Raw genomic sequence first — 25,043 nt, 5'->3', positions numbered from 1 at the left:
ACCCTCAAGAACTATTACCATTTACCTTTGATCTCAGAACTTTTCAACTGCCTTCAAGGGTCAACCATCTTAACCAAGTTGGAATTGCTTGGTGCCTACAATTTGATGAAAATTCGCCAGGGTGACGAATGGAAAATGGCCTTCAACACACGAGATGGTCATTATGAGTACGAGTACCTCATCATGTCCTTTGGTCTCTGCAACGCTCCTGTCGGCTTCCAAGATTTTTTCAACGAGATCACAATAAGAAACTGGTTGAGAAGGTCCCGGACGATCTCGTTGACAAAGTTCTGTTGTAAATAAAATGTTATTATTTTTGTTCTAATATTTCTGATCCCTAATGGTCATTAGACTGACCAACAGAAAAAATTAACTGACGGGCCATTGCTGTCTGAAATAAATTATCCTAGCATTGAGTGCAATTATATTAGGAATCTTTTGACTCTACTTGTCATGTCTGTGTTCTATATTCTGTGCCCCCTTGCACCCACTGTTTTGTCTTTTATACTAGGACTATACCTAGCGGTCTGATTCATCTTTTTCCTTTAAGGAATTTCCAATTAACAGTGCTTAAAAAAAAAAAAAGCAAAACATTCCCCACAATTATAAGAAATGTATTATGTTTTCATAAGTTTAAAGATATTTTTTTACAAAAATAAAATCAATAATTTTCAGCGTGCAATATTACAAAGTAAACTTGTGTGAGCAAAACATTGACGACATTTAGAGAAAACATAATTTTTCTCCTGTGCGAACTCTCTGATGACTTATTAGCAAAACATTTCCTGTATTCAGAACACACAAATGTATTTATTTATCAAAAGTTTTACCAGGAAGTAATACATTGAGAGTTACCTCTCATTTTCAAGTATGTTCTGGGCACAGAGTTATGATGACAAATAATACATGGTTACAAATACATCGTTACATAAGTGAACAGGGTATACATTATATACAAGACATTGCATGCACAGTTAGAGATAATATATATTATAGGCATATGTAACAGTTACAGACCAGATTAAAATGTGAGACAGCTTTAGTTTTGAAAGAACTTAGACTGGTGGTGGCTGCGAGAGTCTCTGATAGATTGTTCTGGTGATCTTGTTTTTCTCATGTGAACTCTTTGGTGTTTAACAAGAGAAGAGTTATCTGCAAAACATTTCCCACATTCAAAACATACAAATGGTCTTTCTCCTGTGTGAATTTTCTGATGTGTAACAAGAGCAGAGTCATATGTGAAACATTTCCCACATTCAGAACACACAAATGGTCTTTCTCCTGTGTGAACTCTCTGATGTTTAACAAGAGTAGAGTTCTGGGTAAAACATTTCCCACATTCGGAACATACAAATGGTCTTTCTCCTGTGTGTATTTTCTGATGTCTAAGGAGAGCAGAGTTATAGGTGAAACATTTCCCACATTCAGAACATACAAATGGTTTTTCTCCTGTGTGAAATCTCTGATGTGTAACAAGAGCAAAGTTATTTGTAAAACATTTCCCACATTCAGAACATACAAATGGTTTTTCTCCTGTGTGAACTCTCTGATGTGTAACAAGAGTAAAGTTATGAGTAAAACATTTCCCACATTCAGAACACACAAATGGTCTTTCTCCTGTGTGAACTCTCTGATGTTTAACAAGAGTAGAGTAACGGGTAAAACATTTCCCACATTCAGAACATACAAATGGTCTTTCTCCTGTGTGTATTTTCTGATGTCTAAGGAGAGCAAAGTTTTTTGTGAAACATTTCCCACATTCAGAACATACAAATGGTCTTTCTCCTGTGTGACGTCTCTGATGTCCAAGGAGACCAGATTTATATATGAAACATTTCCCACATTCAGAACAAACAAATGGTCTTTCTCCTGTGTGACTTTTCTGATGTATAACAAGAATAGCGTTCTGGGTAAAACATTTCCCACATTCAGAACACACAAAGGGTTTTTCTCCTGTGTGACTTTTCTGATGTATAACAAGATGAGAGTTCTGGGTAAAACATTTCCCACATTCAGAACATACAAATGGTTTTTCTCCTGTATGAATTCTCTGATGTGTAACAAGAGCAAAGTTTTTTGTGAAACATTTCCCACATTCAGAACATACAAATGTTTTTTCTTTTACTGACAAGTTCTTGTGAACGTTCCCTGCATTCATGTTTCCTTTGTTACACGTTGTAATAGGATTAGATGCATATTCTGTCCCTGTATATCCTCTGGTGGTATAAATGTGGGAGTCTGGGAGATGTCCTTCTTCCTGTGAGGTTGATTCCTTAACCATAATGCTCACAGTTTCTCTCAGACGCTGGTTTGGTATATCCTGACTAATGTGATTTGCTCTGTGATACATTTGGGTAACACTGGTATCTTCCATTACACAATCTGGTGTGATCTCTTTCAGGGGAATTGCTGCTCATGAATCCATCAGCTGGGGAAAAACATTTATAAAGAAATGCATTAACATCGGATACAAAAAAATTATTTTCAAACGTCAAATTTAGTTTAAGAATGTAAAAGAGACAGGATATACATGGTAAGATGTGTAAAAAATCGGATAGTCAGTAAATGTTTCCAATTAGAAAGCATTCAAAATTGCAATAAACTTAATTTGTGAGGATATGGCCTCCCAGAGATATATATATATATATATATATATATATAGAAAAAACAGAATACAATCAGCGCAAATTCCAAACACTTAGTGGGGTTGTAGTAGTAAAAATATTAACTACCCCTTGCCAATCAGTCAAACAGGAGGTGTTATACCTTACAATCTATTCTTGCTTGAATGCAGCCAATTAGGTCTGCGGCTCCACACTTGCCGCAATGGATAATGTAGAGAAGAAATGACCTAGGCGCAAATAAGCCAGGAAAGAGACAAAGAGAAAAATATCATAGGGCAGTATGTCTGTTACTTTCAGAGTTAAGGTGGTAAGGTATACACTTACACTTAATCAGCCAAATAAAAGCCTTTAATCCACCACTGGGATTCAGGAACACTGCTGCTGGGATTTCTTTGCTGTTTGCATGGATCTCAGACTCTCCACGACTGCTGCTTGCTTCAGGGGTCACCTTTTCATCTGCAGCTGCGTGTCTCCTTAACATGGGATATAGTTCACCAGGGAGGGGGGGGGGGGGGGAAGGGGAAGAGGGACAATGGAACAAAAATAGTATAAAACCTTTTATTGTAAAAACTATCTAAAAAATAACAAACAGTATCTCACTCACATGGTGTGAAATAATTTCAAGCAGTTGAGAGTTTGAATTGAGTCTCTCACACTCGTAGAGTAAGCTGTCCGGTCAACTGCACTGCTGCTAGCTTGGTTTACTTCCGCGTCACGTGCTCCGGCTCCAATTCTCGCGAGACTTCGACCTCCAATGACGTCACAGCGCTATCTCCACTCCGTTCTGCAGCGCGTCTCACTCTGCTCGGTTTGCAATGCCTGCAATGACTGCAGGGTCTGCCCTACGCGTTTCTCCTCTAGGGCTTCCTCAGGGGCATAATCATTATGCTCTTAACTCTGAAAGTAACAGACATACTGCCCTATGATATTTTTCTCTTTGTCTCTTTCCTGGCTTATTTGCGCCTAGGTCATTTCTTCTCTATATATATATATATATTTATAAAATCAGGAAGCGTGTACCACATACATTTCCACTTTATCATGGGAAAGGTAAAATTACAGAAGGACATTTGAAATTATTGATAGATATACTAATTTGTGATCAAGTTTCCTTTTTTTATGAAATATGTTATACTAGCTGATCTACCTGGCGTTGCTCGGGATTTAATTTTCTTGCTCCCCATGTCTCTCCGCTCCCTTCCTCTATCCGCTCCCCCCTCTCTCTGTTCCATCCCTCTTTCTCCGCTCCCCCCCACTGTGTCTCTGTCCCCATTACCCTCTGTGTCCCACTTCCACTCTCTCCCTCAATCTCTCTTTTCTCCAGTGTTTCCCCCCCTTCACATTAATGCGGCCCCCCCATGCAGTGCGGCCCCCCCTCCCATTCCGCCGGCTTAGTGGGGGGGTCGCTCCCCCTCTCTCTGCTCCCCCTGTCTCTCTCCGTTCCCACCCTCTTTGTGTCTCTCTCCCCATTCCCCTCTCTGTTTCCCACTTCCCCTCTGTCCTCACCCTCTCTCTTGTGTCCGGCGTTTTCCCCCCTTCACAGTAATGCAGCCCCCCGTTCAGAGCGCCGGCCCCCCCGTTCGGATCTTCATTTTCCCCCGTTCATAGCTGGGCTCCCCCGCCCATTGACAGGCATGGAGGGTGGTGCGCTGGTTCCCGGAGGGAGTGGCGGCATTTCTCTTCAGTGGCGGCGGTGGGTTGGTTGTCGGCGCCGGCACCGTGGGGGAGTGCGGGAGGCTGTTCGCAGGCAATGGGGGGTGGCGGCGGTGCGCTGCGGGGGGACTGGCTTCAGGCTCACTGGGGGTGGCGGCGGCCGGGGAGGCTGGTTCCCGCCACCCGGCTCACTGGGGGTGGCGGCGGGGTGCTAAGGGTGGTGTGACTGTCACGTCCTGCGTAGGCGTGGCCACGACATCAGCCCACCCCGCAGGACAATGATCTGTGGCCGTTCCCCAGCCAATCACAGGGTGCACAAAGTGACAGACAAACATTTTTTCACTTTTTTTAATACACACACACATATATATCTATAAACATACATAGAGTTGTATTGGGTATGCCTGTATGGATTTGTGTGTGGTATGTGTGTATGTATTTGTATGGTGTATATGTATTTGTGTGTGTGTGGATGTGGATGTATTAGTGTGGATGTGTTTGTATTAGTGTGGATATGTGTGGGGTGTGTGTATGTATTAGTGCGGTGGGTGTGTATGGGTGTGTGTGGTATGTGTGTGTGTATGTGTGTGGGGTGTGTGCATGTATTAGTGTGTGTGTGTGTATGTATTAGTATTCTGCAAGCCAGGGGTCATGTGTAAGATGATTTAGCCAAGATAGTGTCAACTCGGCCCTCTTTTCAAAGCACAACAAGTTCTGTTTCTTTTCTTTACTTTATTGAGGGAAAGCAGGGTAAAAGACAGGCACTTGTGAAGAGATGTTGGTGTTTAAATAGTGTCTCTCTGTGGGTGCCTTGTAGTTAAGAGCAGGTGAAAAGAAAATCCTACCATACAGGAGTTTACAGCAGTGCTCACTCATCCAGAGGTAATGGTGGAAAAGGAAGTGAGGGGCAAGGGTCACACTAAAAAGGAGTGAGACTGCACTACTGTCAGCAAAAAGACAGGGGAGAAAATGGGAAAGTCCATTAACTGGAGGACTGGAGATGTTGCCAGAGCAACCAGGGGTGTGACAGCTTGGAAGGAAAAAGGCTACTTAATGTATCCATTCCATCTGCACTGGGAGCAAACTGCAAGGAAAGTAAATCCACGTACAGCTAGCAGGCAGAACTGCCAAGGGAAAGGGGGGCTGAAACAGAAAAGGCAGACAGGGGTATTTCTGTTCCATGACACTCCCCGTCTGGTATCTGGAGATACCACTATTTTAGGTGTATGTGGAACATGTGTGCAATACAACATAGCAAAAATAACATCACATTCTCAAACAATGCAAGAGTCCATGTCCACATAGCGATGTGACACCGGCCGGTATCACTGGTATCAAGGTCCCTTGGCCAAGGTTCTTTGGCAAAGGATGCAGGGTGGATGCACAGCTCCAGGTTTGCTGGTTGCACCACAATGTCTTTGTGTAAAAGTCTCTGGCACTGTTTCCTTTTAGCCTTGTGAGAGAACAGTCTTTTTGTCTCTGTAGTTTTACCCACAGAGTGTATCCCCTTGTAGGCATGCTAGTCGTGGTAGCCTGTGGTTCTATCACCTGGCATTTGGCAGAAGGAGATGGCTTTTGGCTCCTTGCGGAAGCGGAACAACACTCCTGGAAGACTGGTTGTCGAGCCTAGTCCAGTAAGGAGGGCGTCGTTCAGGGAGACTCCCTGGAGCTGAACACTATCGGGATTTGATTGGGTTCCTGAGGGTGGTAGGCCCCAGATGATTGGAGGTACCGGCATTCTTCACCTTCCTTCATTAGAGGTGCTGGCTTTGCGTGGCCGGTAAGGAATATCTTCTGGATGAAGGCCACAAAGTTGCTTTTGGTCTCTGGTTCCCTTTGTAGGTCGCAGAGGTGCCAAGTGAACCTAGAGATGGTATGTTCTCCATTGTTTGGGAAGCGCCTTCTTGATGAACGGAATGGTAGCGGGTTCACCAAACTGCCTGGTCCGTCTTTGGAGAGCTCCTTTGTTGTTAACCTCGGGAATCCTCTATCTTCCCTCGATGGTGTTTGCTTGTCGTTGTCCCTTGTTGTCTGGAACGCTGTGCACCGTAGGTCGTCGGTGCGTTTCTCTTGCACGAGAACATTTCCACGTAATTTGGTGAAACGCTTTTGTGTCTCTTTGTTGACTGCCCTCAGGAGGTTGTTCTCTCCCTGGACATGACGAAGAACAGTCTCTTTTGTCCTTGTAAATCCTTTTGGGAAATGTCTCTGCAACTGTCTCCTCTTATGTGTGTGAACGAACAGTCCTTTTGACCCTGTGGCTTCACCTGTAGGGTGCAATCTCTTGCGGCTATGCTAGCCGTGACAGCTGGCTGCTTTATCGCTGGATACTCTGTGGAGAGGAACGACTGTACGTCCTAGCCGTGCCATTGCTCGCGAGAGGATCGCCCGATTGTTTATTGTCTTTTGGACGATCCCTTTGTTGGTCACCTTTGGGAGGTTACTTTCTTCCTTCAGTGGAGTCGACTCGTCATCCTTGGTTATCTGAACCGCTAAGCATCCTAGGCCATTGTCACATCTCCCCGATGTGAGGATGTTTTTGTTGATCTCAGGGGTATGACCTTGTATTTTCTCTTCACTTGGCCCTTCTGTCACTTGGAGATGGCCAAGACATGGTTCAGAGAGAGATGTGTGTCCACATTCTGTTACCACCGTTCTGCGGGCGTCAACATAGTCTTGTCCGTGCTCTTTGTCAGTGCACACGTTGCCCACTATCACCCATCTTAGGTCAAGTCTTTGGGCGTATGGCGCGTTGTGGGGTCCGTTATGCTGTTTATGGACTTTATGTACTCTCAAGATGTCCCTGCCGAGCAGCAGCAAGATCTCGGCGCCTTGTTCTACCGGCAGGATGTAGTTGGCTATTCCCTTGAGGTGCGGGTAATGGCGTGCCATGTCTGGTGTGGGAATCTCGTCCCTGTTTGTGGCCATGTGGCTGCACTCGATGAGTGTGGGAATGGGGTATGTTCCCTTTGCCGTCTATTGAGCATATGGTGTAGCCATTCACTCTTCTCCCTGTGGTCTCCATTCGCCCTGCGCACGTTCTGAGAGTGTAAGGAGAAGCACCGTCTTGTATGTTAAACATGTCGAAGAACTCTGACCTGACCAGCGATCGGTAGCTGTGGTCGTCGAGGATTGCGTACATCCGAATAGCCTTCTCAGGTTGTCCCTGGGGGTGCACTGCGACAAGGCATATTTTGGAGCAGGACATTCTGTCACCTTCTTTTCCGCAAACCTCAGTGCGCTGAGATGTGACGGATGTTGACTCTCCTTCTCCTTCCTCCCCGCCATGCTCCGCTATGGAGGATGGGTTCTTGAGTTGGTGGAGTGTCAGCGCCTCTGGGTGTAACGATGTCACGTGCTTGTCACTTTCGCACGCTGTGTATTTGATCTCTTCTTTACAGTCCCTGGCTAGGTGAGTTGTGGAACCGAAGCACCTGAAGCAAACTCTGAATTCTCGAAGTAACCTCTTGCGTTCCTCTAGGGTCTTCATCCTGAACCCAAAGCACTTGTTGAGTGGGTGTAACTTCTTGTGTATGGGACATTCCCTGTTTGGGTCCCTTGGTTCCTTGCCTCCGGTGACCGACTGATCGGGAGTAGTTTGGGTCGTGGGAGGACGTCCGTCCTGCGGATCGAGATGGGTGTTTGGGTGTTACCATATCTCATCGCTGGTCTCTCGTTCCTCAGGCTGCTTGTCCCGTTCTGAGGTAGTTGCTGGGAGGGTCTGTGCGGTCGCCTCTTCCTTGGCGTGGACGTGTGACGACTGCTGGTCGGTGTGGGGGGCTGTGTTTTCCCGTGTGGGTGTACCTGGATGGCGAGCCTGTTGTAGTGCATCCGTGTGCGCGCTGGCGTGTGGATCACTGTTGCGGCCGTGGCTATCCCAGGCAGCATGTACCATTGAAGGAGCAGCGTCTTCTCCTCGTGGACCTAGCAAGTCTTCGGTGTCTGTGGTGTCACTCTCTCCGTATTGAGATGGTGCGCTGGTGTTTACGCTGAAGAGGCTCCTTACGTAGTCTTCAGTGCGTTGGACTGGATTCTCTGAGGCAATCCGTCTGTACGGCTGCTCCCCGCCATCCTGTTGCGCGGCTGCTTCTAGGACTTTGGCTTGGGCCATGGCGGCAGCGGCGTTCTCTTCTTTGCTTAGAGCTTCCAGATCCGCGTATAATTCGGCCTTTCTGCGTGCAGCGGCGGCGGTAGCTTGGCAGCGGCGGCAGTAGCAGCGGCGGCGGCATTGGCAGCGGCGGCAGTAGCAGCGGCGGCGTTCTGCTCCTCCTCTTCTATGCGCGCTCTTTCTGCCCTTACGCCTGCCTCTCTTCGACCATATTCGGCCCTGGCACGTGCGGCCTCTGCGGAGGCTCGCCTTGGTAGCGCTTGCGCTAGCGCTCGACGCGTTAGATCGCGCTGATCTTGCTGACCTTGAGGAATGCCTGGATGTGCTTGAGCGCTGCGATGCGGTTTCCAGCAAAAGGTCTTTCCTCTTACTCTCGGCTTCCGTGATAGAGGTTTGCACGCGGCTGTCACGTGTCAAGTCAATGTTGTGCTGTAAGTCCCTTTCATGCAGGCTTTCGCCGGTATTAGCCCTGGCCAGGTAAGTGACGTATGCCTCTGACAGCCCTTGGTAGCATAAGTGGTCTATCTTTAATTGAGTTATTGCCTGCTCGAGCTGTTGTACGGAATTGCCAGCGGCGGCGACATTGCGTATCCCAAGTGTGGTAGTGTTCCAGGCCAACTCTAATTTAGCGCGGTGCGCTTCAATGTCAGTCTCGTATTTTTCACGGGCCTTTTGTGTCAGTGTGACTGTCTGTTTGGGCCTTGAGTCTGCCTGTGCCTGTTGCAGTTGCGCAGCGGTCTCTGTGTCTGAGTGATCGCTTTCCTGCGTGATGTCTGGTGAGGCTCTGAGTTCTGCCATGCTGTAGGTGTGTGTAGGCCTTTAGCCAGTGCGTGTGGCGTGCGGTCTTTTACCTGTGTCAGCGATGGGCGTCTGTCTCAGATGATGCCGAGCGGTGTCCTACAGCGTGCAGCGTAGGGGTAGCTGTACTCACAGGTGTCCGGTGGCTCTGACCCGTGTCCTGGCAGGTGTCCAGTGGCGTGGCCCTTGATGGCGCTGGCCGTGGGGACGTGCGCAGGGTAAGGTGAGATGGTGGATCCTCACTATGGGGCTGTGCAGGGGGTGAACTCAGACAGAGAAAGGTAATTAGGTTTGTGTAAGGAGCACTGTTTGTCTGCAAAGCTGTTGCCCCGTGTGCAAGGTTGTTTGCTGGTTAAAGCTTGCTGCCCTGTCTGAAAGGCTGCTTGTGCAGAGTAAGCTGCTTGGTGCTTTTTTTGTCTGCAGAGACTGCTCTGTTTTATCATGGAGTCTGGAGTAGCTGCTCCTGTAAGTGTATGTAAGGCACACAGTATCTTTTCACTATTCTGCAAGCCAGGGGTCATGTGTAAGATGATTTCGCCCAGATAGTGTCAACTCGGCCCTCTTTTCAAAGCACAACAAGTTCTGTTTCTTTTCTTTACTTTATTGAGGGAAAGCAGGGTAAAAGACAGGCACGTGTGAAGAGATGTTGGTGTTTAAATAGTGTCTCTCTGTGGGTGCCTTGTAGTTAAGAGCAGGTGAAAAGAAAATCCTACCATACAGGAGTTTACAGCAGTGCTCACTCATCCAGAGGTAATGGTGGAAAAGGAAGTGAGGGGCAAGGGTCACACTAAAATGGAGTGAGACTGCACTACTGTCAGCAAAAAGACAGGGGAGAAAATGGGAAAGTCCATTAACTGGAGGACTGGAGATGTTGCCAGAGCAACCAGGGGTGTGACAGCTTGGAAGGAAAAAGGCTACTTAATGTATCCATTCCATCTGCACTGGGAGCAAACGGCAAGGAAAGTAAATCCACGTACAGCTAGCAGGCAGAACTGCCAAGGGAAAGGGGGGCTGAAACAGAAAAGACAGACAGGGATATTTCTGTTCCATGACAATTAGTGTGGATGTGTGTGGGGTGTGTGTATTAGTGTTGATGTGTGTATGTATTAGTGTGGGATGTGCATGTGTGTGTATGTATTAGTGTGGGATGTGTGTGTATGTATTAGTGTGGGATGTGTTTGTGTATGTATTAGTGTGGGATGTGTGTGCATGTATTAGTGTGTGTGTGTATGTATTAGTGTCGATGTGTGTGGGGTGTGTGCATGTATTAGTGTGGGATGTGTGTATGTATTAGTGTGTGTGTGTGTGTGTGTGTGTGTGGTGTGTGTGTATGTGTATGTGTGGGGTGTGTGTATGTATTAGAGTGGGATGTGTGTATGTATGTATTAGTGTGGATGTGTGTGGGGTGTGTGTATGTATTAGTGAGGTGGGTGTGTGTGGTGTGTATGTATTAGTGTGGATGTGTGTGGGGTGTGTGCATGTATTAGTGTGGATGTGTGTGGGGTGTGTGCATGTATTAGTGTGGATGTGTGTGGGGTGTGTGCATGTATTAGTGTGGATGTGTGTGGGGTGTGTGCATGTATTAGTGTGGATGTGTGGGGTGTGTGTATGTATTAGTGTGGGATGTGCGTGTGCGTGTATGTATTAGTGTGGATGTGTGTGTGTGTGTGTGTATGTATTAGTGTGGGATGTGTGTGTATGTATTAGTGTGGGATGTGTGTGCATGTATTAGTGTGGGTGTGTGTGTATTAGTGTGGGATGTGTGTGTGTGTGTGTGTGTGTGTGTATTAGTGTGGGATGTGTGTATGTATTAGTGTGGGATGTGTGCGTATGTATTAGTGTGGGATGTGTGCGTATGTATTAGTGTGGGATGTGTGCGTATGTATTAGTGTGGGATGTGTGTGCATGTATTAGTGTGGATGTATGTGGGGTGTGTGCATGTATTAGTGTGAGTGTGTGTGTATGTATGTATATATGTATGTATGTGTGTGTGTGTATGTATTAGTGTGGGATGTGTGTGCATGTATTCGTGTGGATGTGCGTGGGGTGCGTGTATGTATAAGTGTGGGGTGTGTGTATGTATTAGTGTGGGATGTGTGTGTGTGTATTAGTGTGGATGTGTGTGCACGTATTAATGTGGATGTGTGTGGGGTGTGTGCATGTATTAGTGTGGATGTGTGTGTGTGTGTGTGCATGTATGTATTAGTGTGGGATGTGTGTGCATGTATTAGTGTGGGATGTGTGTGCATGTATTAGTGTGGATGTGTGTGTATGTATTAGTGTGGATGTGTGTGGGGTGTGTGCATGTATTAGTGTGGGATGTGTGTGTGTGTATGTATTAGTGTGGGTGTGTATGTATTAGTGTGGATGTGTGTGTGTATGTATTTGTGTGGGATGTGTGTGCATGTAGTAGTGTGGGATGTGTGTATGTATTAGTGTGGGATGTGTGTGTATATATTACATAGTTACATAGTTACATATTAGATGAGGTTGAAAAAAGACTTCCGTCAATCAAGTTCAACCTATGCTAAATTTAGACAACAGATACTTTATCCTATATCTATACTTATTGATCCAGAGGAAGGCAAACAAAAAAAACCCATTAAGGGGAAAAAATAATTCCTTCCTGACTCCAAGAATTGGCAATCAGATTAATCCCTGGATCAACATCCTTCCCATGTATACTTATTTGGTATATCCCTGTATACCGTTCCCATCTAAAAAGATGTCCAACCTTTTTTTGAACAAATCTATTGTATCTGCCATCACAGTCTCCATCGGTAATGAATTCCACATTTTAACTGCCCTTACTGTAAAGAACCCTTTCCTTTGTTGCTGGTGAAATTTCCTTTCCTCCAACCTTAAGGGATGGCCCAGAGTCCTTTGTACTGCCCGTGGGATGAATAGTTCTTTTGAAAGCTCCTTGTATTGTCCCTGAATATATTTGTATATAGTTATCATATCCCCTCTTAGACGCCTCTTTTCTAATGTAAATAAATCTAATTTAGCTAGCCTCTCCTCATAAGTTAGAATGTCCATCCCCTTTATTAATTTGGTGGCTCTTCTCTGCACTCTCTCTAGTTCCATAATCTCTTTTCTGAGGATTGGTGCCCAAAATGGTACTCCATATTCAAGGTGTGGTCTTACTAATGCTTTGTAAAGGGGCATAATTATGTTTACTTCCCTTCCATCCATTGCCCGTTTGATGCAAGATAAGATCTTGTTTGCCTTTGCAGCTACTGCATGACATTGGGCACTATTGCTAAGCCTGCTGTCTACAAGCACTCCTAAATCCTTCTCCATCAAGGATTCCCCCAATATATCTCCATTTAATTTGTAGGTCACCTTTTTATTCTTGTATCCCAAATGCATAACCTTACATTTATTTGTATTAAACCTCATCTGTCATTTACCTGCCCACGTTTCCAGTCTTTCCAAGTCCTTCTGAAGAGAAATTACATCCTGCTCTGATTCTATTACCTTACACAATTTAGTATCATCAGCAAAGATGGAGACTTTGCTCTCAATCCCAACCTCAAGGTCATTAATAAACAAGTTAAAAAGCAGGGGTCCCAGTACCGATCCCTGAGGTACTCCACTCACGACTTTAGCCCAACCTGAAAAAGTTCCATTTATGACAACCCTCTGTTGTCTGTCCTTTAACCAGTTTTCAATCCAGGTGCATATATTATTACTGAGTCCAACTTTCTTTATTTTGTACACCAACCTCTTGTGTGAAACCGTATCAAAAGCCTTTGCAAAATCTAAGTAGACCACATCAACAGCATTACCCTGGTCTAGATTCCTACTTACCTCCTCAAAGAAACAAATAAGGTTAGTTTGGCAAGATCGATCCTTCATAAATCCATGTTGACTATTACTAATAATTTTATTTTCCATTAGGTATTCCTGAATATTATCCCGTATTAAACCTTCAAGTAGTTTCCCTACTATTGAAGTCAGGCTTACAGGTCTGTAATTTCCCGGTTGTGATCTAGCTCCCTTTTTAAATATAGGCACCACATCTGCTTTACGCCAATCTTGTGGTACTGAGCCTGTGGAAATTGAGTCCTTGAATATTAAATATAATGGTTTTGCTATTACTAAGCTTAACTCCTTGAGAACTCTTGGATGTATGCCATCAGGGCCAGGTGCATTATTAACTTTAATTTTTTCAAGTCGCTTATGAACTTCTTCCTCAGTTAACCAATTGTTCATTAATATGGAGGTTGTGGCTTCCTCCTGCGGCACTACTATTGAACTTGATTCTTCCCTGGTAAACACAGAGGCAAAGAATTTGTTTCATACCTCAGCTTTTTCCTTATCTCCAATAATCTGCCTACCCATCTCACACTGAAAGGGTCCTATATTTTCTTTTCTCATTTTTTTGTTATTAAGGTACTTAAAGAATTTTTTAGGGTTGACCTTACTTTCTATTGCAATCCTTTTTTCATTATCCATTTTTGCTAATTTGATTGCCCTTTTGCAATTTTTGTTACATTCCTTATAATTCTGATACGATGTCTCTGTCCCTTCTGACTTAAAGAATCTAAACGCCTTCCTTTTCTTGTCCATTTCCTCCCCTACCTGTTTATTTAGCCACATTGGTTTTGACTTATTTCTTTTATACTTATTACCCAAGGGTATACACTGATAAGTGTGCTTTTCTAACAATGTTTTAAAGACTGCCCATTTATCTTCTACATTTTTCCCTGCAAAAACATCATCCCATTGTATTACTACTAGATTAGACCTCAGTTTATTAAAATCTGCCTTTCCAAAGTTGAAAGTCTTTGTTGAACCCAAGTAATCTGTTTTTTGATAATTTATTTCAAATGAGACCATGTTATGATCACTGTTACCCAAATGTTCCAGGACTTGAATATTTGTTATTACTTCTACATTGTTTGATATGACCAAATCCAGAACTGCTCCTCTCCTGGTTGGTTCCTCAATAATTTGGGTCATATAATTGTCTTTAAGCACCCCCAAAAACCTGTTCCCCTTTGTTGTAACACTAATCTCATTGCCCCAGTCTATGTCTGGATAATTAAAATCCCCCATTATGCAAACATGACCCAGTTTTGATGCCTTCTCCATTTGCAAAAGTATTTTAGCTTCCTCAATCTCACAGATATTTGGTGGTTTATAGCATATTCCCACAATCATTTTCATTATACTTTTACCTCCACTGCTAATTTCTATCCACAAAGTCTCTACATTTTCATCATTCCCTTCATAGACATCATCCCTTATAATAGGTTTTAGATCCGGTTCAACATATAAACATACTCCACCTCCCCTTCTATTTGGCCGATCCTTCCGAAAAAGAGAATAACCCTCTAAATTAACTGTCCAGTCATGAGTTTCATCCCACCATGTTTCAGTAATGCCTATGATATCATACTGCTCCCTTGCAGCTATTAATTCAAGCTCCCCCATTTTATCTGTCAGGCTTCTTGCATTAGCAAGCATGCATATCAGTTTTTTTCAGCCTGTACTATTATCTTATCTGCTCCTTCCTTTCTGCGCCCACTTTGTTTAGTCTTTAGAAGTTTTCTAGTATTATCTGTATTTACTATGGGTGTCTCACTGCTTGTCAAACTTGCACTTGCCCCCATTCTACCTCCATACCACCTTGTATCCTCATCTATTCCATTTAGTTCATTATCTGTTTCATTCCCCTCCCCCTCCATCCTAGTTTAAAATCTCCTCCAACCTTTTTAGCATTCTCCCCCCAAGCACAGAAGATCCCTCTTCATTGAGGTGCAATCCGTCCCTAGAATATAGATGGCACCTTTCAGAAAAGGAGTCCCAGTGCTCTAAAAACCCAAACCCCTCCTTCCTGCACCACTTTCTTAGCCATGCATTAACCTCTCTGATCTCTCACTGTCTCCCTGCGGTAGCGCATGGCACTGGTAGTATTTCAGAAAATACTACCTTGGAGGTCCTTGCCTTAAGCTTTTGGCCTAGATCCCTGTAATCATTTTTTAGGACCCTCCATCTTTCTCTAACTTTGTCATTGGTGCCAACGTGTACCAAGACCGCCGGGTCAATCCCAGCCCCCCCCAACAATCTGTCTACCCGATCCGCAATGTGCCGAACCCGAGCACCCGGGAGACAACAAACTGTTCGGTTCATGCGGTCCTGGCAACAGATTGCCCTATCTACCTTCCTAATAATGGAGTCCCCTACCACCACAATCTTTCTTTGTATCTGAGCATCCTGAGTCCCCTCTGTGCTGGAGGAACTATTCCCCTGGCTGCTAGAGGAATTAGTCTCCCCTAGCCTTGCCATTTCTGCCCCAACATTCCCAATATCTTCACTCAACATGGCAAATCTATTGGGATGTGTCAGCTCAGAAACAACCTGCCTCTCCCTATTGCCCCTGCTTCCCCTTCTAACTGTCACCCAGATACCTACCTGCTCCTCACTAACAGCAACCAAGCTACCTACCTGCTCCTCACTAACAGCAACCAAGCTACCTACCTGCTCCTCACTAACAGCACCACCATCTGCACCACTAGTCGAAGCAAGGGCCTGCTCAGTGAGCTCCAATTCCCTTTCAAGATTGCCAATGTCCCTCAATATTGCAAGTTGCCTCTTAAGATCAGCAATCTCTGACTCTAAAGAGACCACCCACTCACACTTTTCACAGCGGTATGCTCCTTGGAACAGCTGCTCCAAGTGCACATACATGTGGCAAGATGAGCATTGAGTGGCATTTTCAATCCTGCTCATTCTAGCAACTATGAAGTTTAGAAGTACTAACAGTAAACTGTACTTCAATAACTATACCTTGTTCAAACTGCTTCTGGTTCTAACTGCACACACTTTAAACAACCAGCACTGCTTCTGGTTCTAACTGCACACACTTTAAACAACCAGCACTGCTTCTGGTTAAACTGCACACACTTTAAACAACCAGCACTGCTTCTGGTTAAACTGCACACACTTTAAACAACCAGCACTTCAATCAACCACACAGATCAATCAGTAAACGCAAGCTCAGGATTCGTTAGGATCCTCTGTTTAAATAGGGACACCCACCAGGTGTGTTAGGTTATCAATGAACTAACCCCACCCACTGCAGGTGTGTTAGGCCAGCCAATTAACCAACCACACCCACTCTGCCTCAGGCAGGAGAAAGGGAAAAAAGTTACAGGCTTCAAATTACAGCACACTTTAAAAATAGATTAATCCACTGCACACTCCCAAAAAACAGCCACCCCTGCTAGTATACCCAGTACTTCCCTTTCCTTCTGGTTCTAACTGCACACACTTTAAACAACCAGCACTTGAAATCAACCACCCATATCAGTCAGTACACGCAAGCTGTGGGGTGTGGGATGTGTGCATGTATTAGTGTGGGATGTGTGATCTGTGTTACTTACCACAGTTGAGTTGGTTTCACAGGGTCAGCGCTGTGATGGGTTGATAAGAACTGTATCAGCTCCCACCTTTTATACCATGACCTGCTCTGTCCTGGTCCCTCCTCCACCTCCTCTGTCCAATAAGGAGCTCTGGTGAAGATCTCTGACCAATCAGAACATTGGAATTGGCCACACTTAGCTCTGCCCCCTGACTGCAGCTTCTCACTGAACGGAATGCAGAACCAGTTTGAGATAAGAACTATTCCTATGTAAACTCCCATTTGTGTGGGTGAATGTGTTTGCTAAATAATTAGGAACAGAAAAGATTAAAACTTGCTTCTCCTGCTTCTCCTTATTTTTTAATAACAGCCCTAAACTTAGGAATGTGATAATTGTGTGGTCACAGGAAACATCACACCAGAGGTGAGCCAAAGTGCAAACGTAATGTATTAAAAACCTGTATTTTCTGGTATTGATTAGGTATCCGTATCATTAAAAGGTCAACCCCTCCTGGAGGGGCGTATTATTATAATTTTCTATAGTCATAAGCCAGCCCATCTAGGGGCATGTATTATACCTCAGCAGTGTATAAAGATTATGTGTTTCTCACTGTAGGGTAGAAGAGCTCTGGCATTGAGCTCTCCTCAGTGTATACTCGTAATGAAATAAACTCTTACTTGGTTAACTCTGAAAAATAATGAACCCGTAACGATTGCATTTTTTCTCGCATTCACAATATATACACAGAGAGAGGGGAGATACATAAATTATATACACACAGAGAGAGGGGACATATATATTATATACACACAGAGTGAGGGGAGATACATATATTATATACACACAGAGAGAGGGGAGATACATATATTATATACACACAGAGAGAGGGGACATACATATATTATACACACACACAGAGAGAGGGGAGATACATATATTATATACACACAGAGAGAGGGGAGATACATATATTATACACACACACAGAGAGAGGGGACATACATATATTATACACACACACAGAGAGAGGGGAGATACATATATTATATACCCACACAGAGAGAGGGGAGATACATATATTATATACCCACACAGAGAGAGGGGAGATACATATATTATATACCCACACAGAGAGAGGGGAGATACATATATTATATACCCACACAGAGAGAGGTGAGATACATATATTATATACCCACACAGAGAGAGGGGAGATACATATATTATATACCCACACAGAGAGAGGGGAGATACATATATTATATACCCACACAGAGAGAGGGGAGATACATATATTATATACCCACACAGAGAGAGGGGAGATACATATATTATATACACACACACACACACACACACACACACACACAGAGAGAGGGGAGATACATATATTATATACACACACAGAGAGCGGGGAGATACATATATTATATACACACACAGAGAGGGGAGATACATATATTATATACACACAGAGGGGAGATACATATATTATATACACACAGAGGGGAGATACATATATTATATACACACACAGAGAGAGGGGAGATACATATATTATATACACACACAGCGAGAGGGGAGATACATATATTATATACACACAGAGAGAGGGGAGATACATATATTATATACACACACAGCGAGAGGGGAGATACATATATTATATACACACACAGCGAGAGGGGAGATACATATATTATATACCCACACAGAGAGAGGGGAGATACATATATTATATACCCACACAGAGAGAGGGGCGATACATATATTATATACCCACACAGAGAGAGGGGAGATACATATATTATATACCCACACAGAGAGAGGGGCGATACATATATTATATACACACACAGAGAGAGGGGAGATACATATATTATATACACACAGAGAGAGGGGAGATACATATATTATATACCCACACAGAGAGAGGGGAGATACATACAGTATATTATATACCCACACAGAGAGAGGGGAGATACATATATTATATACACACACACACACACACACACACACACACACACACACAGAGGGAGATACATATATTATATACCCACACAGAGAGAGGGGAGATACATATATTATACTAGCTGAGAGACCCGGCGTTGCCCGGGATGTAATGTTCCCGTTCCTCTCTCTCCTCCCCCCTCTCTCTGTTTGTCCCCCATTCACATCAATCCAGTCCCCCCCCTCCCTCCCTCCTTTACAGCTTCATGTAGCGTGTGTGCGTCAGTCACTGTGTGTTTGCTCGCGCGTCAGTGAGTCTGAGGCAGAAACACAAACACACACAGACTGACTGACGCACACACAGTCAGTGTGTGCCTCAGTCAGTGTGTGCGTGCGTCAGTCAGGCTTTGTGTGCGCGTCAGTCAGTGTGTGCGTGCGTGCGGCAGTCAGTCAGTGTGTGCGCGCGGGGCGTCAAAGGCAGGGGGGGGCGTCAAAGGCAGGGGGGGGGCGTCAAAGGGAGGGGGGGGGCGTCAAAGGGAGAGGGGGGGGCGTCAAAGGGAGAGGGGGGGGCGTCAAAGGGAGGGGGGGGCGTCAAAGGGAGGGGGGGGCGTCAAAGGGAGGGGGGGGGCGTCAAAGGGAGGGGGGGGGGGCGTCAAAGGCATGGATTCCTCCCCCTGCATTTCCTGCAGTGGACAGGAGGGGGGGGGCAGTGGACAGGAGGGGGGGGGGGCAGTGGACAGGAGGGGGGGGGCAGTGGACAGGAGGGGGGGGGCAGTGGACAGGAGGGGGGGGCAGTGGACAGGAGGGGGGGGGGGCAGTGGACAGGAGGGGGGGCAGTGGACAGGAGGGGGGGCAGTGGACAGGAGGGGGGGGCAGTGGACAGGAGGGGGGGGGCAGTGGACAGGAGGGGGGGGCAGTGGACAGGAGGGGGGGGTCAGTGGACAGGAGGGGGGGGGGCAGTGGACAGGAGGGAGGGGGCAGTGGACAGGAGGGGGGGGGCAGTGGACAGGAGGGGGGGGCAGTGGACAGGAGGGGGGGCAGTGGACAGGAGGGGGGGCAGTGGACAGGAGGGGGGGGCAGTGGACAGGAGGGGGGGGCAGTGGACAGGAGGGGGGGGCAGTGGACAGGAGGGGGGGCAGTGGACAGGAGGGGGGGGCAGTGGACAGGAGGGGGGACAGGAGGGGGGACGCAGTGGACAGGAGGGGGGACGCAGTGGACAGGAGGGGGGGGCAGTGGACAGGAGGGGGGGGCAGTGGACAGGAGGGGGGGGCAGTGGATAGGAGGGGGGGGCAGTGGACAGTGACACACACACACACACACACACGCGCACGCGCACACGCACACGCACACGCACACGCACACACACACACACACACACACACACACACACACCTCAGTTGATGCGCCCTTTCTCAGTTCCGTTTGGCGCCGGAGGTGGGGAGCGACACCTACCTGTACTTCCGGGCGCCGCCACCGTCTGACTCGGCGCCGCGAGGGAGGAAGGGGGTCCGCCATCTTACGCGCCGCGTGGCAGCTGCGGGAAGCGAGGTGATTTGGAGCGGGGAGGGGGGAGGGGTGATTTGGAGCGGGGAGAGGTGATTTGGAGCGGGGAGAGCTGATTTGGAGCGGGGAGAGGTGATGCCGCTGGGGAGGGGAAGAGGTGATGCCGCTGGGGAGGGGGAAGAGGTGATGCCGCTGGGGAGGGGGAAGAGGTGATGCCGCTGGGGAGGGGGAAGAGGTGATGCCGCTGGGGAGGGGGAAGAGGTGATGCCGCTGGGGAGGGGGAAGAGGTGATGCCGCTGGGGAGGGGGAAGAGGTGATGCCGCTGGGGAGGGGGAAGAGGTGATGCCGCTGGGGAGGGGGAAGAGGTGATGCCGCTGGGGAGGGGGAAGAGGTGATGCCGCTGGGGAGGGGGAAGAGGTGATGCCGCTGGGGAGGGGGAAAAGGTGATTTGGAGAGGGGAGAGAGGTGTGTGTGTGTGTGTGTGTGTGTGTGTGTGTGTTTTATTTATTTTTTTGGACCTTTGGCCCGTCACTCCGCCTCAGGCCAATGAGAGGTGTGGGGGGCGGGCCAAGGGGGTGGTGTGAGTGTGTGAGGCCAATGAGAGGTGTGCAGGGGCGGGCGGGCCAAGGGACCAATGAGATTGCCGCTAGGGACACCGGACATCCAGCAGGCAGGCAAACATACAGTGCTTTCACTAATATAGTATAAGATAGACACACAGAGAGCGGGGAGATACATATATTATATACACACACAGAGAGCGGGGAGATACATATATTAGATACACACACACAGAGAGGGGAGATACATATATTATATACACACACAGAGAGGGGAGATACATATATTACATACACACAGAGGGGAGATACATATATTATATACACACAGAGGGGAGATACATATATTATATACACACACAGCGAGAGGGGAGATACATATATTATATACACACAGAGAGAGGGGAGATACATATATTATATACACACACAGCGAGAGGGGAGATACATATATTATATACACACACAGCGAGAGGGGAGATACATATATTATATACACACACAGCGAGAGGTGAGATACATATATTATATACACACACAGCGAGAGGGGAGATACATATATTATATACACACACAGCGAGAGGGGAGATACGTATATTATATACACACACACAGCAAGAGGGGAAATACGTATATTATATACACACAGCGAGAGGGGAGATATGTATATTATATACACAGCGAGAGGGGAGATTGTGTGTGTGTATATAATATATGTATCTCCCCTCTCTCTGTGTGTATATAATATATGTATCTCCCCCCTCTCTCTGTGTATATAATACAGCAGGGCCCCGCTTCTAGGCGCTCCGCTTTTCGGCGATACGCCGATACTGCGGCGTCGAGAAGGGGGCCGCCATGTTGGCTCGTAAAATGCGAATGGGCGGGTGCACCCGGCGCACATGCACAGACCGTAGTTTGCCCGCGCAGACCATAGGTTGCGCATGCGCAGAACGGCGAAAATGCCGGTTTCCGCATGCATAGACCTAAAAATCGCCGGATCCGCTTTCCGGCGATTTTCACTATACGGCGGGCCCCTGGAACGGAATCCGCCGTATACCCGGGGCCCTCCTGTATATGTATCTCCCCTCTCTCTCTGTGTATATAATATATGTATTTCCCCTCTCTCTGTGTGTATATAATATATGTATCTCCCCTCTCTCTCTGTGTATATAATATATGTATTTCCCCTCTCTCTGTGTGTGTATATAATATATGTATCTCCCCTCTCTCTGAGGGCTTTAGATACAAAAGGGTTGGAGAGAAGACATCCTTGAGCAGAACGCAAGAGTCGGGATGGTGTAAAGTGGACAGCAGGAGGCTACAGGAGACGAGGGAGAATACAATATATACAGAGCACAGTTACAGATTGTAGGGGAGACAGGTGAGAGGCAGGAAGGCCGGACAGCAGGAGGTTACAGGAGACGGGAGAAAATACAATATATACAGAGCACCGTTACAGATTGTAGGGGAGAGAGGCAGGAAGGCTGGACGGCAGGAGGTTACAGGAGACGGGAGAAAATACAATATATACAGAGCACAGTTACAGATTGTAGGGGAGAGAGGCAGGAAGGCCAGGCAGCAGGAGCTTACAGGAGACAGGAGAGAATACAATATATACAGAGAGCACAGTTACAGATTGTAGGGGAGACAGGTGAGAGGCAGGAAGGCCGGACAGCAGGAGGTTACAGGAGACGGGAGAGAATACAATATATACAGAGCACAGTTATAGATTGTAGGGGAGACAGGTGAGAGGCAAGAAGGCCGGACAGCAGGAGGTCACAAGAGACGGGAGAGAATACAATATATACAGAGCACAGCTACAGATTGTATCGGAGACAGCTGGGAGGTAGGAAGGCCGGACAGCAAGAGCTTACAGGAGACAGGAGAGAATACAATATATACAGAGCACAGTTACAGATTGTAGGGGAGGACAGGTGAGAGGCAGGAAGGCCGGACAGCAGGAGCTTACAGGAGACAGGAGAGAATACAATATATGCAGAGCACAGTTACAGATTGTAGGGGAAACAGGCGAGAGGCAGGAAGGCCGGACAACAGGAGGTTACAGATGTCAAGATGGGAAGAGAATGAGGGCCTGTGTTAGAGCTTTAGCAGAGCTGGGTTTGGGTTCTGACCTTGCAGGGGCTACATCAGTTTAGCTGTGTTTGTGCGTATGCTTCCTATAAGTATGATCAGCCGCCTCCTTGCTGTTGCCTTCCATCTCCTTGCGAATCGCAGTGTCAAATGACACCGTGGACGTCACACGGCGTTGAGTTGCCATAGTAATGCAGTGTCATGATGTCATTTGAAATTATATATATATATATACAGTGTTCGACCAATCCTATACATTTACACGCCCGGAGCGAGTGGATTTAACATCCGAGCGAGTAAATATTGGCCCAAGCAGCACACGTGTTTGTTTTCTTAAATTTCCCCTGCTCGCGCTGAAATTTTCCCGCTCGGCGCTGAAACAAAACAAAAAACTACCCCTACCTGACAGCTGATTGGCGCGCGCTCCCAGGCTTTGTGGGCGCGCGGCAAGGCTCTATATGAGCCCGCCCCCAACGAGCAGCCATTTTTTCTGGCTGGAGATCTGTTGGAGATTACGAGAGTAAGTACTCTCCAATCCTCCATCCCCTCTGCTCCTACCCTGCTCCTGCAGTTCCCCCTTACTCCCCCCCCACCCCGATACCCGCGCGTGGCTGGATATGGTAGCGTGGGTGTTCCCCCTTCTCTCCCCGGCCCCCGCTTACCCCGGCTTCCCGCGCGGGGCGGAGGTGTCCCCCCCCCCGTTCTCCCGCCCCCTCCCGGCTTCCCCGCGCCACTTCCCGCTTCCCCCGATCCCCGGGTGATGGTAGTGGGGGTGTTACCCGCTTACCCCGGCTTCCCGCGATACCGCGCGGGGCTGATGGTAGTGGGGGTGTTCCCCGCTTACCCCGGCTTCCCGCGATACCCTTGGGGGCGGGTGATGGTAGACGGGGTGTTACCCGCTTACCCCGGCTTCCCGCGATACCCGCGCGGGGCTGGTGATGGTAGTGGGGTGTTCCCTGCTTACCCCGGCTTCCCGCGATACCCTTGGGGGCGGGTGATGGTAGTGGGGGTGTTCCCCCGCTTCCCCCTGGCTTCCCGTGCCACTTCCCGCTTCCCCTGATTCCCTGCGCGGGGCTGGAGATGGTAGCGGGGGTGTTCCCCCCCTTGAAAAGCAACAAACCGTGTAAAAGCTCTAAGAGGCACGTGCAATAATAGCCAGGCAGGGCAAAATCAAACAATGAAAAAATAAATGGAGTTGACACCGGGATGAGGAAAAAGGGGACTGGTTGGCAGTACAAGCAAGAGAGGGCTATAAGTTGGATGGAACAGGAGGTACTTACTCAGTCCCAAGCCCTGGCCACGTTAAGCCCGGTGTGGCGTCCACGCGACTCACCAAATCACCGCTCCACTTTGCCTGCTTGCTGCTCCGGTCCTGACGCTGTGAGTGTGGAAGCCTCTCCCTCCGTGTCCCTCCGTTTTCCTTGAAAAAGTGCCACAGTAGGCGTGAAACGCGTGGGAAAGAGTTTTTGTACTGTTTGTTATTTTGTTTTTATGTAGTTTAATAAATTAGTTTTTAACCTCCTTGCTGGTGAGTTCCATTTCTTTTTTGGAGCGGCTGGACCATCGATCCTTCCCCTCTCCTGGTGTTCCCCCCCTTACCTACTTTGTCTCCGCTTCTCCACTGTACCGTGGCTGTCCGCGCAGGGCGGGAGATGGTCGCGGAGGGGGGGAAAGTGGGGCGTCCGGGGCAGTGGTGGTGGTGCTCGGTCGCGCGGCCTTTCCTCTTCTTCCTCCTGTCGTGTGTGTGTGTATGGGAGAGTGTGTGTGTGCGCATGCATGGGAGAGTGTGTGTGTGTGTGTGTGTGTGCGTGCATGCATGCATGGGAGAGAGTTTGTGTGTGTGTGCATGCATACATGGGAGACTGTGTGTGTGTGTGTGTGTGTGTGTGTACGCGCGCGCATGCATGCATGGGAGAGTGTGTGCGCGCGCATTGCATGCATGGGAGAGTGTGTGTGTGCATGCATGGGAGAGTGTGTGTGTGTGTGTGTGTGTGTATGCATACATGGGAGAGAGTGTGTGTGTGTGTGTGTGTGTGTGTGTGTGTGTGTGTGTGTGTGTGTGTGTGTGTGTGTGTGTGTGTGTGTGTGTGTGTGTGTGTGTGTGTGTGTGTGTGCAAGCATGGGAGAGTGTGTGTGTGCATGAATGGGAGTGTGTGTGTGTGCATGCATGGGAGAGTGTGTGTGCATGCATGGGAGAGTGTGTGTGTGCATGCATGGAGAGTGTGTGTGTGCATGCATGGGAGAGAGAGAGAGTGTGTGTGGGTGTGTGTGTGTGCATGGGTGTGCGTGGGAGTGTGTGTGGGTAGGATACCAGAAGTGTCACACCACCCCACCCAATCACCCCGTCACCCCACCCAGTCACCCCCGTCACCCCAGTCAA

The 25,043-nt window shown here is 47.4% G+C and overlaps 1 protein-coding gene across 4 annotated transcripts in view; it reads right to left on the bottom strand.

The window, feature by feature from the left end:
- Positions 1 to 790: 790 nt before the first annotated feature.
- Positions 791 to 25,043, bottom strand: part of LOC142483944 (uncharacterized) — a 25,978-nt gene continuing 1,725 nt past the window's right edge. Inside the window, exons 1-2 of one of the 4 annotated variants that reach the window (XM_075583864.1) lie at positions 23,944 to 24,111; positions 791 to 2,428 (exon numbers count right to left, since the gene is read on the bottom strand). In XM_075583864.1, coding sequence (XP_075439979.1) covers positions 1,040 to 2,374 — 1,335 coding nt within the window. In that variant the 5' untranslated portion in view covers positions 2,375 to 2,428; positions 23,944 to 24,111 and the 3' untranslated portion in view covers positions 791 to 1,039. Of the gene's footprint in view, positions 2,429 to 2,766; positions 3,104 to 16,577; positions 17,725 to 23,943; positions 24,112 to 25,043 lie in introns of those variants that run through there. The other 3 variants (XM_075583862.1, XM_075583863.1, XM_075583861.1) reach the window with 3 other exon arrangements.

This window comes from Ascaphus truei, unplaced genomic scaffold (genome assembly GCF_040206685.1).
Source record: "Ascaphus truei isolate aAscTru1 unplaced genomic scaffold, aAscTru1.hap1 HAP1_SCAFFOLD_400, whole genome shotgun sequence".
Lineage (NCBI taxonomy): Eukaryota > Metazoa > Chordata > Amphibia > Anura > Ascaphidae > Ascaphus > Ascaphus truei.
Note: the sequence above shows the minus strand (reverse complement) of the source record. Positions and strands in the feature narration are given on the sequence as shown.